This window comes from Lithobates pipiens, unplaced genomic scaffold, assembly GCF_037356315.1.
Source record: "Lithobates pipiens isolate NorthernLeopardFrog02 unplaced genomic scaffold, aLitPip1_a1.2 Scaffold_28, whole genome shotgun sequence".
In the NCBI taxonomy this organism is placed as follows: domain Eukaryota; kingdom Metazoa; phylum Chordata; class Amphibia; order Anura; family Ranidae; genus Lithobates; species Lithobates pipiens.
The window spans coordinates 15,297,638-15,312,516 of record NW_027507789.1 but is presented as its reverse complement, the minus strand read 5'-3'; the positions used below and the strand labels follow the sequence as shown (position 1 = coordinate 15,312,516).

At 48.7% G+C, this 14,879-nt stretch overlaps 1 protein-coding gene and 1 pseudogene across 1 annotated transcript in view; one reads left to right on the top strand and one right to left on the bottom strand.

Annotated features, from left to right (window-relative positions):
- The window catches only part of LOC143935102 (alpha-N-acetylgalactosaminide alpha-2,6-sialyltransferase 2-like), a gene marked incomplete at its 3' end in the record, with an annotated part of 48,184 nt that extends 37,865 nt beyond the window's left edge, over nucleotides 1-10,319 (bottom strand). The window contains 1 exon segment of the mRNA XM_077458729.1: nucleotides 9,823-10,319. Coding sequence (XP_077314855.1) covers nucleotides 9,823-9,974 — 152 coding nt within the window.
- A 3,116-nt stretch (nucleotides 10,320-13,435) lies between these two features.
- LOC143937535 (U2 spliceosomal RNA) lies at nucleotides 13,436-13,547 on the top strand (annotated as a pseudogene).
- Nucleotides 13,548-14,879: the final 1,332 nt, after the last annotated feature.

Here is a 14,879-nt window from a genome sequence, read left to right as displayed (position 1 = left end):
TTAGAGCATGGCTATGTTCATTATCAGTGGTCGCGTTGTATGTAGGAATGTAGTCACCCTGCCTTGGTTCCACTGTATGTAGGAATGGAGCCCCCCTGCCTTGGTCCCACTGTATGTAGCAATGGAGCCCCCCTGCCTTATTCCCACTGTATGTAGGAATGTAGCCCCCCCTGCTTTGGTCCCACCATATGTAGGAATGTAGCCCCCTGCCTTAGTCCCACTGTATGTAGGAATGTAGCCCCCCCCCCGCCTTGGTCTCACTGTATGTAGCCACCTGCCTTGGCCCCACTATATGTAGGAATGTAGCCACCCTGCCTTTTTCAGACTGTATTTAGGATCTTATCCACCCTGCCTTGTTCTCACTGTATGTAGGAATGTAGCCCCCCTGCCTTGGTGTCACTGTATGTAGGAATGTAGCCCCCCTGCCTTGGTGTCACTGTATGTAGGAATGTAGCCCCTCGCCTTGGTGTCACTGTATGTAGGAACATAGCCACCCTGCCTTGGTGTCGCTGTATGTAGGAATGTAGCCCCCCCTGCCTTGGTCTCGCTGTATGTAGGAATGTAGCCCCCCCTGCCTTGGTCTCGCTGTATGTAGGAATGTAGCCCCCCTGCCTTGGTCTCGCTGTATGTAGGAATGTAGCCCCCCCTGCCTTGGTCTCACTGCATGAAGGAATTTAGCCCCCCCGCCTTGGTCCCACTGTATGTAGAAATGTAGCCACCCTGCCTTGGTCTCGCTGTAGGAATGTAGCCCCTTGCCTTGGTCCCACTGTATGTAGGAATGTAGCCCCTCACCTTGGTGTCACTGTATGTAGGAATGTAGCCCCTCTGCCTTGGTGTCACTGTATGTAGGAATGTAGCCACCCTGCCTTGGTCTCACTGTATGTAGGAATGTAGCCCCCCCTGCATTGGTCCCCCTGTATGTAGGAATGTAGCCCGCCTGCATTGGTCCCCCTGTATGTAGGAAGGTAGCCACCCTGTCTTGGTCTCACTGTATGTAGGAATGTAGCCCCCCCTGCCTTGGTCTCGCTGTATGTAGGAATGTAGCCCCCCTGCCTTGGTCTCGCTGTATGTAGGAATGTAGCCCCCCCTGCCTTGGTCTCACTGCATGAAGGAATTTAGCCCCCCCGCCTTGGTCCCACTGTATGTAGAAATGTAGCCACCCTGCCTTGGTCTCGCTGTAGGAATGTAGCCCCTTGCCTTGGTCCCACTGTATGTAGGAATGTAGCCCCTCTGCCTTGGTGTCACTGTATGTAGGAATGTAGCCACCCTGCCTTGGTCTCACTGTATGTAGGAATGTAGCCCCCCCTGCATTGGTCCCCCTGTATGTAGGAATGTAGCCCGCCTGCATTGGTCCCCCTGTATGTAGGAAGGTAGCCACCCTGTCTTGGTCTCACTGTATGTAGGAATGTAGCCCCCCCGCCTTGGTCTCACTGTATGTAGCCACCTGCCTTGGTCCCACTATATGTAGGAATGTAGCCCCCCCAGCCTTGGTCCCCCTGTATGTAGCCACCTGCCTTGGTCCCACTATATGTAGGAACGTAACCCCCCTGTTTTGCTCAATCCTGAGAGGGATGGCTACGTTCACTGCTTGTTCCAAACAAATGAAAAAGGAGAGGTTTGAGAATTCATCGAGCTTCAAAATCCCTGAACTGTGATGGTGGGTTGTGTGGTCTGGATGGTGAAGATGTGTTCATCCTCATTGATGTTCGGCCACAATGTAGACATTTATTTTTCAGCTGCTCTATAATACAATGTATCGGTCGGTGTATCTGTGGATGTGATTGGAGGAAATGTCTGTGAGCTTTTAGAAGACAAAGCAAACGGAAGAGGAAACTTAAATACAAAGACTCTTTATGTACAGTTGTGTGAAAAAGTATTTGCTCCCTTTCTGATTGTGTTTTTTTTTTTTTTTTTGCACACCTAAATGACTCAGATTATCAAAGAAATGTTATTATCGCACAAAGATATCCTGAATAAATACAAAATGCAGTTTTGTTTAAATGGTGGCTTCATTGATTTATTAACCACTTCTACCCCGGATGATTTTGCCCCCCTTCCTGACCAGAGCACTTTTTACAATTTGGCACTGCGTCCCTTTAACTGATAATTGCGCAGTCATGCAATGCTATACCCAAGCGAAATGTGCGTCCTCTGCGGTTTTTATTTTATTTTTTTGTACAGAATCCATACATACGAGTGAGAAGTGAAAGCCTAGGGTAATGGCAGTGATTTGCGATTTTTAGCGGTACTGCGATATTGCAGCGGGACAGATCGGACACTTTTGACACATTTTAGGGACCATTGACATTTAGGCTAGGTTCACACCATAGCGATGCGGGAACGCCGCGAATCCGCTGCGTTTTCCCGCATCGCATGCCTCCCGCCGTCAGTTCACACTGCCCTATGCGGACTGCTGGGAGTGTCAATGAAATCTTAATGACACCCCCAGATCTGTCCGCATATCGCAGTGCGATCTGCACACTCGCACAGGAATCGGATCGCATGGTGTGAACACCCATGCGATCCGATTCTGCTGCGGACCAAAAAAAGGGTCCCGTGCGAGTTTGCGGCGGGAGCGATGCGAATTCAGCCATACTATCTGTATGGCTGAACTCGCATCGCTACGGAGTTCGGATGTGATTTGCACTGCAGTGCGGTGCGAATCACATCCGGATCTCTCACCCGCAGCGGTGTGAACCGGACCTTATACAGTGATCAGTGCTATAAAAATGCACCGATTACTGTGTAAATGTCACTGGTAGGGAAGGAGTTAACACTAGCGGGGCGATCAAGGGATTAAATGTGTTCCCTAGATAGTGCTTCTTACTGTATGGGGATGGGGCTGACTGGGGGAGGAGACATATCGCTGTTCCTACTTACTAGGAACAAACGATCTGCCTTCTCTCCCCTGACAGAACGGATTTGTGTGATCACACACATAAATCCCCAATCTGGCTCTCGTGCCTGCGATTGTGGGTGGCCGGCAGCGTTCACGCCTGTGAGCATCAGTCCCCTGCCATGCAGTGGGCGTGTGTGCCTGCGGTGGCTTTCAAGGGAGACAACTTACCCGTATATATATATTTTTTTTTGCACACCCTTGCCATTTTGCCAACGAATATCGGCGTAAGCCGGTCAGCAAGTGGTTAAGGTAAAAAAAGCCGTGCAAACCTGCCTGGCTTTATTTGAAAATGTAATTGTTCCCTAAACCTAATAACTGGTTGCGCCACCCTTGGCGGCAATAACTGCAATCAAGCGTTTGCGCTAACGGACAATGAGTCTTTCACATCGCTGTGGAGCAATTTTGGCCCACTCTCCTTTGCAGAATTATTTTAATTCATCTACATTGGAGGGTTTTCCAGCATAGAACGGCCTGTGTAAGGTCACGATACAGCATCTCAATTGGATTCAAGTCCGGGCTTTGACTAGGCCACTCCAAAACCTACATTTTGCTTTGTTTGGAGGTGGACTTGCTGTTGTGTTTTGGATCATTGTACTGCTGCATTACCCAAGTGCACTTGAGCTTGAGGTCACGAACTGATGGCCGGACATTCTCCTTTAGGATTTTTTGGTAGAGTATTTTGGTAGAGTTCAGAATTCATGGTTCCATCAATTATGGTAAGTCGTCCAGGTCCTGAAGCTGCAAAGCACCCCCAGACCATCACACTACGACCACCATGTCTGACTCCTGGTGTGATGTTCTTGTTATGAAATGCTGTATTCGTTTTATGCCAGATGTGACGGGACGCACACCTTCCAAAAAGTTGCATTTTTGTCTCATCGGTCCACGGAATATTTGCCTAAACGTCTTGGGAATAATCAAGATGTTTTCTGGCAAATGTGAGGTGAGCCTTTGTGTTCTTTTTGGTCAGCAGTGGCTTTGACCTTGGAACTTTCCTACGGGTGCAATGTTTGCCCATTCTCTTTCTTATTGTTGAATCATGAACACTGGTCTTACCTGAGGCCTGCAGTTCTTTAGATGGTGTTCTTGGGTTCTTTTATGACCTCCTGGATGAATCGTCATCATGTTCTTGGAGTCATTTTGTAGGCCCCACCATAGCCCCATTGAAGCCCCACCGAAGCCTCATTGAAGCCCCACCGAAGCCTCATTGAAGCCCCACCGAAGCCTCATTGAAGCCCCACCGAAGCCTCATTGAAGCCCCACCAAAGCCTCATTGAAGCCCCACCAAAGCCTCATTGAAGCCCCACCAAACCCTTATTGAAGCCCCACCAAAGCCTCATTGAAGCCCCACCAAAGCCTCATTGAAGCCCCACCAAAGCCTCATTGAAGCCCCAACAAAGCCTCATTGAAGCCCCACCAAAGCCTCATTGAAGCCCCACCAAAGCCTCATCGAATCACCAAGCATAAAGCAACGTGTAAACAGGACTATAAAATAACCATTTTATTTAGTGTAAGTAGCTTTGACTGGTGTTCATAGAGCGTTCTCAAAGCCTGTCCGAAACCTTGTTTTGAAGCAAGTGTAAACTAGCCCTAAAGGACTTGTCCAGGCATTACCCCACATTGGCAAAATATAAATCCTATAAATCACTCCCTAGGGGAGTGATTTATATTATATTTTGCCAATGTGGAGCTTTCTACGTTGGCAAAACGACGTGTGGCAGAGGATTGGGGGTTAATTCGGGGTAATAAGGAGTCAGGGCACCCTTTAAATAGGCCGCCTGGCGCCAACTGGGTTTAGGGGCGCGCTCCTGCGCATGCGTGCGATGCGCATGCGCATAAGCGCGCGCAAGGATCTGCTGTTGCCCGTGAGTGTGTGCCTGTTGCCCATAAGTGTGCACATGTGCACACAGAACGTATTCTGACAGTTCTCCTACATAAGTACTCCCTTTTTTTTTCATCAACTTTGTACAGGTTTCCACACTCTGTGATCTCCCAATTAAGTATGGTTCTTTTTTTCTTGTTTTTGCTTCAGATCTTGTTATATATTCTGGACAACTTCACAGTCTCTGTCCGGTTACTATAATGGTTGGTGGGCTCTAATGCCTCAACTCCCTATATCTTTGGTTTCTGGTATTGGGTTTACCACCTATGGTATCATTTTGCCCCTGCCTTTGGAATTATTTGGTTACTAATTTTGCTCCATTTTGCTAGCAGGTAATTATTTTCTTCTTCTTCTTCTTCTTCTTATTATTATTATTATAATTATTTACTAGATATAATGAATTTCTTAGGGGGCACTAATGTGGATTTGTAATTGGATTACTTTATATTGTTTGCCAGATCTGGACGGTTCTATTCATTTATGTACAGACTATGGTGAACCAGTTCTTGTTGGGATGGTACTTCTGAATATTTTCATCTGGATATCTATATATGAGACTTATATCCCTGCAAGGTAGATTTGTGTGTTTTTTTGTTTTTTCTACCCTGGCTCCTCCCATTGGACAGACTAATGCTTTCTAAATGGTTGTGTTTTATGATTATCAGAATTTTAAAGCCAATATGTTTCTGTTTCAGACAGTGAGATACTTTCTTTCTATTGCTCTCTGTAAATCCTTGAATCTGTCCTGAAGAAGCCTAATACTGAAACGCGTTGATGCACAAGGGCTCGCTGTATATTGTGTATCATTGTACATGATTTTTTAATTCTTTGAATGCTCTATTCATGCTATGTATTTTTCAATAAACATTGTTATTTTTCTATACTTCGCTGTTGTTCCCCATGCCTTTAAAGTCCGACCTAGGTTTACTAAGTATTCCTCCTCTTCTTTGTACTTACGGATGTGGTGTTGTGAGTGCTTTCTTCTTTTTTCATATTTACCAGTCAAGGCAGGAGAAATCAATATATGTACATGAAGAGGAATGGAGAAAGTCCCCGACAGTCTTTTCTATCCATGGAAGACCCAGATGGTCCTTGGTCCCAGTGAGATTCCCGGGTCTGTACACCTGCTGTGTCCACTATGAGGGGTTCCCACCATCTCTGCGCTGAGCTCCCGGGTCTGTACACTCGCTGTGCCAATTATGAGGGGTTCCCACCATCCCTGTGCGGAGTTCCCAGACCTGTATGTCTGCTGTGCCCATTATGAGGGGTTTCCACCATCCCTGTGCTGAGTTCCCAGGTGTGTACACCTGCTATGCCCATTATGAGGGGTTCCCACCATCCCTGTGCTGCGTTCTCGGGTCTTTACACCTGTTGTGCCCATTGTGAGGGGTTTCCACCATCCCTGTGCTGAGTTCCCGGGTCTGTGCACCCGCTGTGCCCATTATGAGGGGTTAATTTTGTTGAAAATCTTACAAACAACAACTTATATACAATAAAACCATAATAAATAAATAAATAAATAAAACATATTACAAAATAATTGAATATGACTATACAAAGCAAAAAAAAGCAAGAACATAATAAATGGTGCAAACCAAAATGCGCACAACATAATCCCTACGAGAGAGCCAGACTAAGGAAAGCTTTTATAAAAATGAAGTGGAAACTGCCATTAGGGGAATTGAGGCATTATGAGGGGTTCCCACCATCCCTGTGCTGAGTTCCCGGGTCTATACCCCTGCTGTGCCCATTACGGGGGGTTCCTACCATCCCTGTGCTGAGTTCCGGGTCTATACCCCTGCTGTGCCCATTATGAGGGTTTCCCACCATCCCTGTGCTGAGTTCCCGGGTCTGTACACCTGCTGTGCCCATTATGGGGGGTTCCTACCATCCCTGTGCTGAGTTCCCAGGTCTGTACCCCTGCTGTGCCCATTATGAGGGGTTTCTACCATCCCTGTGCTGAGTTCCCAGGTGTGTACACCCGCTGTGCCCATTATGAGGGGTTCCCACCATCCCTGTGCTGAGTTCCCGGGTCTGTACCCCTGCTGTGCCCATTATGAGGGGTTCCCACCATCCCTGCGCGGCGTTCCCAGACCTGTATGTCTGCTGTGCCCATTATGAGGGGTTCCCACCATCCCTGTGCTGAGTTCCCGGGTCTATACCCCTGCTGTGCCCATTATGGGGGGTTCCTACCATCCCTGTGCTGAGTTCCGGGTCTATACCCCTGCTGTGCCCATTATGAGGGTTTCCCACCATCCCTGTGCTGAGTTCCTGGGTCTGTACACCTGCTGTGCCCATTATGGGGGGTTCCTACCATCCCTGTGCTGAGTTCCCGGGTCTGTACCCCTGCTGTGCCCATTATGAGGGGTTTCTACCATCCCTGTGCTGAGTTCCCAGGTGTGTACACCCGCTGTGCCCATTATGAGGGGTTCCCACCATCCCTGTGCTGAGTTCCCGGGTCTGTACCCCTGCTGTGCCCATTATGAGGGGTTCCCACCATCCCTGCGCGGCGTTCCCAGACCTGTATGTCTGCTGTGCCCATTATGAGGGGTTTCCACCATCCCTGTGCTGAGTTCCCAGGTGTGTAAACCTGCTGTGCCCATTATGAAGGGTTCCCACTATCCCTGTGCTGCGTTCTCGGGTCTTTACACCTGCTGTGCCCATTATGAGGGGGTTCCACCATCCCTGTGCTGAGTTTCCAGGTCTGTGCACCCGCTGTGCCCATTATGAGGGGTTAATTTTGTTTATTGAAAATCTTACAAACAACAACTTTTATACAATAAAACCATAATAAATAAATAAAACATATTTACAAAATAACTGAATATGACTATACAAAGCAAGAACATAATAAATGGTGCAAACCAAAATGCGTACAACATAATCCCTATGGGAGAGCCAGACTAAGGAACATCACCGTCACCATGCATGTAGCCTTTTATAAAAATGGAGTGGAAACTGCCATTAGGGTAATTGAGGCATTATGAGGGGTTCCCACCATCCCTGTGCTGAGTTCCCGGGTCTGTACACCCGCTGTGCCCATTATGAGGGGTTCCCACCATCCCTGTCCTAAGTTCCCGGGTCTGTACACCTGCTGTGCCCATTATGAGGGGTTCCCACCATCCCTGTGCCGAGTTCTCGGGTCTGTACACCTGCTGTGCCCATTATGAGGGGTTCCCACCATCCCTGTGCTGAGTTCCCAGGTCTGTCCACCTGCTGTACCCATTATGAGGAGTTCCCACCATCCCTGTGCCGAGTTCTCGGGCCTGTCCACCTGCTGTACCCATTATGAGGAGTTCCCACCATCCCTGTGCTGAGTTCCCGGGTCTGTACACCTGCTGTGCCCATTATGAGGGGTTCCCACCATCCCTGTGCTGAGTTCCCAGGTCTGTCCACCTGCTGTACCCATTATGAGGAGTTCCCACCATCCCTGTGCCGAGTTCTCGGGCCTGTCCACCTGCTGTACCCATTATGAGGGGTTCCCACCATCCCTGTGCCGAGTTCTCGGGTCTGTACTCCTGCTGTGCCTATTATGAGGGGTTCCCACCATCCCTGCTGGATTTTTTTATTTATTTTATGCTATAGAGAATATAATGGGGTTGGGACATGCAAAGATGGGCAGGATCACCAAAAACTCCCGTGTGGACAGAAACAAAGCTGGGAATTCCAGCAGGGAGAGATCATTGTTGGCGCATCCAAGATCTATAAGAGTCCAGCACTGGGCAGGTGACCGGTTCTCTTTATGGAGACATCGTGTTTTATGCACACATTGTTGGCGCTACACATGTATCTGAAATAAATAAGTAACTAATTGCTGTTCGATTTACATGGGAAAAAAATACGATAGAAAAGTTTAAAAAAAAATTAATTAAACACAATCACATCGATCTATCCACTTTTCTACGATCGCTTTTTCTGTTCACAGCGATCACACTAATTTGGATGAAATCAGCTTTGCTCAGAATCGATGGATGAAGAATTGATCTTTTTGATAATCCATACGTTCCTTCTGCGTGGAACCATCAGAAAGATCAGATTGTTACATGTATGGCCAATGTTACAATCAATGCATGCAGATATTCATTCCCGGTTCACACTGGATGCAGTGCGGGAACTGCATGCGGTTTAAGCAGGAATCGCACAGCATTCCCGTTCAAATCGCATGCAGCAGCGCGATTCGAGGCATTCATTCTGTCTGGCTCCGATCGCACCAAAATCGCACAGGACCCTTTTTTTTTTTTTTTTTTTTTTTTTTTAAGCCGCACCAGAATTGGATCGTATGGCTGTTCACATCCATGCAATCCGATTCTGCAAATCGCAACTGCGTTTTTCAAACCAATTTTCGGGGTGCCATTAACGTAACTTTGATGGGATGCAATTTTTAATGCGGTGCGGAAACCGCACTGTGACTTCCACACCACATCGTGAATAGGGCCTTGCCATCCTGAAAGTTGATCGTTTGCTCAGTAATTCGATCGCGGAGGGTCTGCGCTATATGGATCTTATTTAATCGAATCATTTAGATTGATATGATTGTACAATCGATCATTCCATGAAACTGATCAAATTGAGAGAATTGCAGATTTAGTGATCTCTTAATTTGATGGAATTTTATCCACGGCTTCCGATTGGTCGAACAAATATCTGTAGAACTTAGATCAGATTCGGCTAAACTTGGGGAAACTGAATAATCAATTTCATTGATTAGCAGCTCTGTGATTGCTTGTTCATGAATGAAATAGTTAGTAAGGTCGAATAAAGAAACCAGTCCATCCAGTGCAAATCTTATTCCGATCAATCAGATTGTGTCTCTGTGTTCACCATGTAATCTAACAATCGATAACTTTTAACTATTGATCCCCGTTGATTGATTAGGTAGTCAACTATAGATTGATTATTTCTATTGGAAGAGATCGATCAGAAAAGGAATTGATCATTTATTGAAGTGTGTATGGCCACCGTAACACCAAAAACATATCGATCTCTGGATTAGAAATCTCCTTGCGTCTGTGTCCCCCCCCCCCCCCGCGTCCGATCTTACCTCCTCTCCTCTGATTGGCTGGGATAGACCCCGGAGATGATTCTTTTCTTGTGAGTGACCAGAAGCCCGACCAGCGACACCACACAGAGCAGCAGCAGAACCTGCCGGAAAGTCCTGGAGCGCACTTTGCACGACAGCCGGGAGAGGGGCATTGCGGCTGAGAGCTCCTCGTTCAGCAGAGATGCGGACTGCACATCGCCTGATCAGATTCAGAATACTTTATTAATCCCAAAAGGAAATGATGAGAGTCCTTGGCAGGACGCTTCACTCCGGAGAAGAGGAACTCCTCCCCGCCGATCGTTCTCCAGGCGAGTCCCGACTTGAAGTCCCTGCGTCCCGTCACAGCAAATGGCACATTTCTTGGACAGCGAATGAATGTCAGTCAGTCTAAAGACGGGAAGGCGGGTCGCAGGACGAAGTTTTGTATTTTAGAGACGCCTCATATATCCTGCAGGCAAGGAATAACTACAGAGTCATTAACCCCTTCCTGTGCCTCTGCCGGGGGTGGGGAGTCCCAGGAAGAAGGCGTTGTTGATGACGATGACCGACCGCTATTACCTCGCTTATCAGCGCCGTGAAATCAGCTGTCCCGGCAGAATCCACGCAGGGCGGCTCAGAGACCAACGACTCCAGATAAGCGACACATTGTACCCGTCTCATCCCAAGTTTCCCCTTTACATCAGGGTTCCCACCAGAATCCTCCCTTACATCAGGGTCCCCATTAGAGCCCCCCTACTTTACATCAGGATCTCCATCGGAGTCCCCCATACATCGGACTTCCCATCGGAGTCCCCGTTATATCACAGTCTCCATAAGGGTCCCTCTTACATTGGCACCCCTATCTAAGTCCCCCTTATATCAGAGTCTCTATCAGAGTCCCCAATTACATCAGTTCCCCCTTACATCGGGGTCCCCATCTGAGTCCCACTTACATCATGGTCCCCATCAGAGCCCCACTTACATCAGAGTCTCCATCAGAGTCCCCCCTTACATCAGAGTCCCCATCAGATCCCCTCTTTTATCAGGAGTCCCATCTGAGCCTTCCTTATATTGGGGTTTCTATCTCAGCCCCCCTTATATCACAGTCTCCATCAGGTTCCCTCCTTACAGCAGGGTCCCTCTTACATCGGCATCCCTACCAGAGCCCCCCTTATATCAGAGTCATTATCAGAGTCCCAATTACATCAGTTCTCCCTTACAATGGGGTCCCCATCAGAGCCCTCTTTACATCGGGGTCCCCATCAGAGCCCCCTTGTAAGGGGGGCACTGCTGGGAACCCCGATATATCAGGGTCCCCATCAGAGCCCCCTTATATCGGGGTTTCCATCTCAGCCCCCCTTATATCACAGTCTCCATCAGGTTCTCTCCTTACAGCAGGGTCCCTCTTACATGCCCATCCAAGTCCCCCTTATATCAGGGTCCCCGTCAGAGCCCCCCTTACATCCGTGTCCCCACGACAGCCCCCCTTACATCAGGGTCCCCATCAGAGCCCCCCTTATATCAGGGTTCCCAGCAGCACCCCCCTTAAATCAGACCCCCCCCTTACATCGGAGCCCCCTTTATAGCAGGGGCCCATCAGAGCCCCCCTTATATTGGGGTTTCCATCTCAGCCCCCCTCATATCAGAGTCTCCATCAGGTTCTCTCCTTACAGCAGGCTCCCTCTTACATCGGCATCCCCATCAGAGCCCCCCTTACATCAGTGTCCCCACGAGAGCCCCCCTTACATCAGGGTCCCCATCAAAGCCCTCCTTATATTGGGGGTTCGCAGCAGCACCCCCCCTTACATCAGAGCCCCCTTACATCAGGGTCCCCATTAGAGCTCCCCTTACATCAGGGTCCCCATTAGAGCTCCCCTTACATCAGGGTCCCCATCAGAGCTCCCCCTTACATCAGGGTCCCCATCAGAGCTCCCCTTACATCAGGGCCCCATCAGAGCCCCCTTACAGCAGGGCCCCATCAGAGCCTCCCTTATATCGGGGTTCCCAGCAGCGCCCCCCCCCTTATATTTGGGTCCCCATCAGAGCCCCTCCTTACATCAGAGTTCCCAACAGAGCCCCCTCACATTAGGGCCCCATCAGATTCTGTCTTGCGGCTATACGACACATGGCGAATTGCACAACAGGTTCACATGTGCAACGGTAAGGTGTATATGACTCTGCTGGGAACAACTCATGAAGGGGCGGAGTCTGGCTATTTGGGGTAGTTGGAGGGATCCTGCAAATAATAATTCCAGAGGGATATAATCTCTTCAGGCCCGGGGCAGTTCACACGTGTAAAAATCTGGGTTTTTTTTTTTTTTGGCTAGAAAATACTTGGGACCCCCCAACAGTTCTACATTATGGGAAAGATTTATGGCATATTTTTTTTTTTTTTACTAGTAATGTTGGTGATCTGTGATTTTTAGCGGTACTGCGACATTGCAGCGGACAGATCGGACACTTTTGACACATTTTTGGGACCAGTGACATTTATACAGCGATCAGTGCTATAAAAATGCACTGATTACTGTGTAAATGTCACTGGCAGGGAAAGGGTTAACACTAGGGGGGCGATCAAGGGGTTAAATGTGTTCTGTCATGAGTTTTACTTACTGTGGGGGGGGGGAATGACTAGGGGAGGAGACATATCGCTGTTCCTACTTACTAGGTACAAACGATCTGTCTCCCCTCCCCTGACAGAAAAGGAGATTCCCGTTATGGCTCTCGTGCCTATGATCGCGTTTGGCCGGTGGCAATCGCGCCCGCTGGACACGCGCATCGGGTCCCCTGTTGTGCAGCGGGCGCGCGTGCCTCTGGCTGATCAGCCCATTTATCTGCATTGTCTGCAAGCTCTAACAGCTCCCTCCATTGTGACCAGTTTTAAGATGCATTCCAGGGAAGGAATGTTCTTCTTTGTGTTGCTGTTTGCTGCCATGACTCTTCCATACCTCCCAACTGTCCCTGATTTGGAGCAAAGTCCCTCTATCCCTCATTCCTCCTTATTTGTCCCTCATTTTGGTCCGATCTAGTAGTGGTAAAAAAAAAAAAAAAAATCTCCTTTAAGGGGGTGTGGCAGGGGGCGTGTCCTATGTCTACATACGTTTCTCAGTAGGTGTGCCTCATTCACATCTCAAAATGTTGGGAGGTGTGCTCTTCTGACCCAACTTCTGGTACCATGTGATGTTTTAAGACCAAGTATAGGCAGAACGCTAATGCCCCGTACACACGAGCGGACTTTTCAACATCCAAAGTCCGAAGGACCGAGTCCGTCAGACTATCCGATCGTGTGTGGGCTGCAACGGACTTTTGATTCGCCAAAGTCTGACGGACTTTAGAAATGAAGCATGCTTCAAATTTTCCCGAAGGAACTCCGCCGGACCCGGTCCCCTTCGAAAACTCCGCTCGTGTGTATGCTGCTCCGACGGACTAAAACCGACGCTAGGGCAGCTATTGGCTACTGGCTATGAACTTCCTTATTCGAGTCAGGTCGTACGTCATCACGTTCGAATCCGTCGGAGTTTAGTGTGATCGTGTGTTGCCAAGTCCGTTCGGCCGAAAAGTCTGTCAGAACTCCGGCGGAACTCCTTTGGAAGTCTGTCGGACATAAGTCCTCTCGTGTGTACGGGGCATTAGGATCGCTTCTCGGCCTTTTGGCTAAGATCAAGTGTAGTATCTGTTCTTATCAGTTGCCAGAGGAGGCGCTGTGCTTCTCCCATGAGTGGGTGAGAAGCCGATGCAAATCCAATGGTGTCATTGCACCTGTAAAGGCGGTTTCGGTAGGGGTCATGCCGTGCTGCCCAACGAATACCGGGGGGCGGCGAATGATCGAGTCTGAGCTGTCCAGAAGGGTGCTACTGGTGAGGATGAGTGCTGCATGCGGTCTAATCCAGAGGGTCAGTCCCTGACCTTCTGGCCTAGATTGGGGTAGTTCTAGCTCTGGACAGTTTTTCGGGAGAGAACACCGGCACCTCCTTTTGAGGGGGGGAGGGAGGAGCAGTTAGTACTCCCGAATGTAATTAGGTAGGAGTGATGGGAGCGACGGTGGAGCCTGATGGTAAAGGGCTCTCACCAAGCTCTCAGAAGTTCTGGGGTGGGGGCTGCTGCGGTCTGGGCCGTTGGTCAGGGTTGGTCCTGAAAGCCTATGGTGTATGTACTCCTGGAGTGGCAGTCCAGGGGTGCCGAAAAATCACTGTGAGTGAGGGTCACTTTGATTTGAGGTACCACGGTCACTGCACCACAACATGCTTTTTTTAGCACCTGCCTCCTGGGCCAGGCCTTTTGGCTGGGACTGGAGGAATTTTTTATTCCTGGCCATTGTGCAATACAATACAATAGATTTTCACACTCCTTTACTTCCTTCTCCCCCACTTTCTTTTTATTTATTCCCTTTGTCACTTTTTGGTCCTCGTGCCTACCCTGAAAGTCTTGGGAGGGGTGGACATGGCCTTTTGACTTGGTTTACCCTCTCTCATGGGGTCTCACTTCAGGGGAGCCCCACCTAGTACTTGGGTGGGTCTGTTTCGGCAGACCCTCCAGAGAAAGGGGTCCGTCTGGTGTCGGCCAGATGGACCAAGTGTAAGTACCCTTGTCCCTGTCAGGAACCTAACGCCCCGGGGGATTCAGGGAAAGGCCCTCTGATTTTAGAGGGCTTTGTGTACCACTTTTTTGTGTTTCACTCTTTAAGTGTGTGCCATTTTTTTTTGGCACCGAGTGTGTTTCACACGCCATGGGCTTTCAAAAAAACAAAGAAAAAAAAAAACAAGTATAGGCAGACAGCAAGGAGCTTGAGCATGAGCCTTGTGTTTATTCAGCAGCATCCATCTTACAACTACCACAGCTCCCCGCCCCCAGACCACATGACTGTTTCCTAACATGCAAAAGGAACTAAGCATAACAACTGAACTTGAAGTAATATAAACAAACAATGAGAAATAAACAGATGCAAAGTATTTCTCCCTCAGCGCTTATGCAAAAAATTATAAAGTATTAAAGCTGCAGCTGTGTGACGTTGGCACCCCATGTTTGTAAAACTTGAATAAAAACATACCATTCGTTTGTGCCGTGTGCTGATTTGTGCC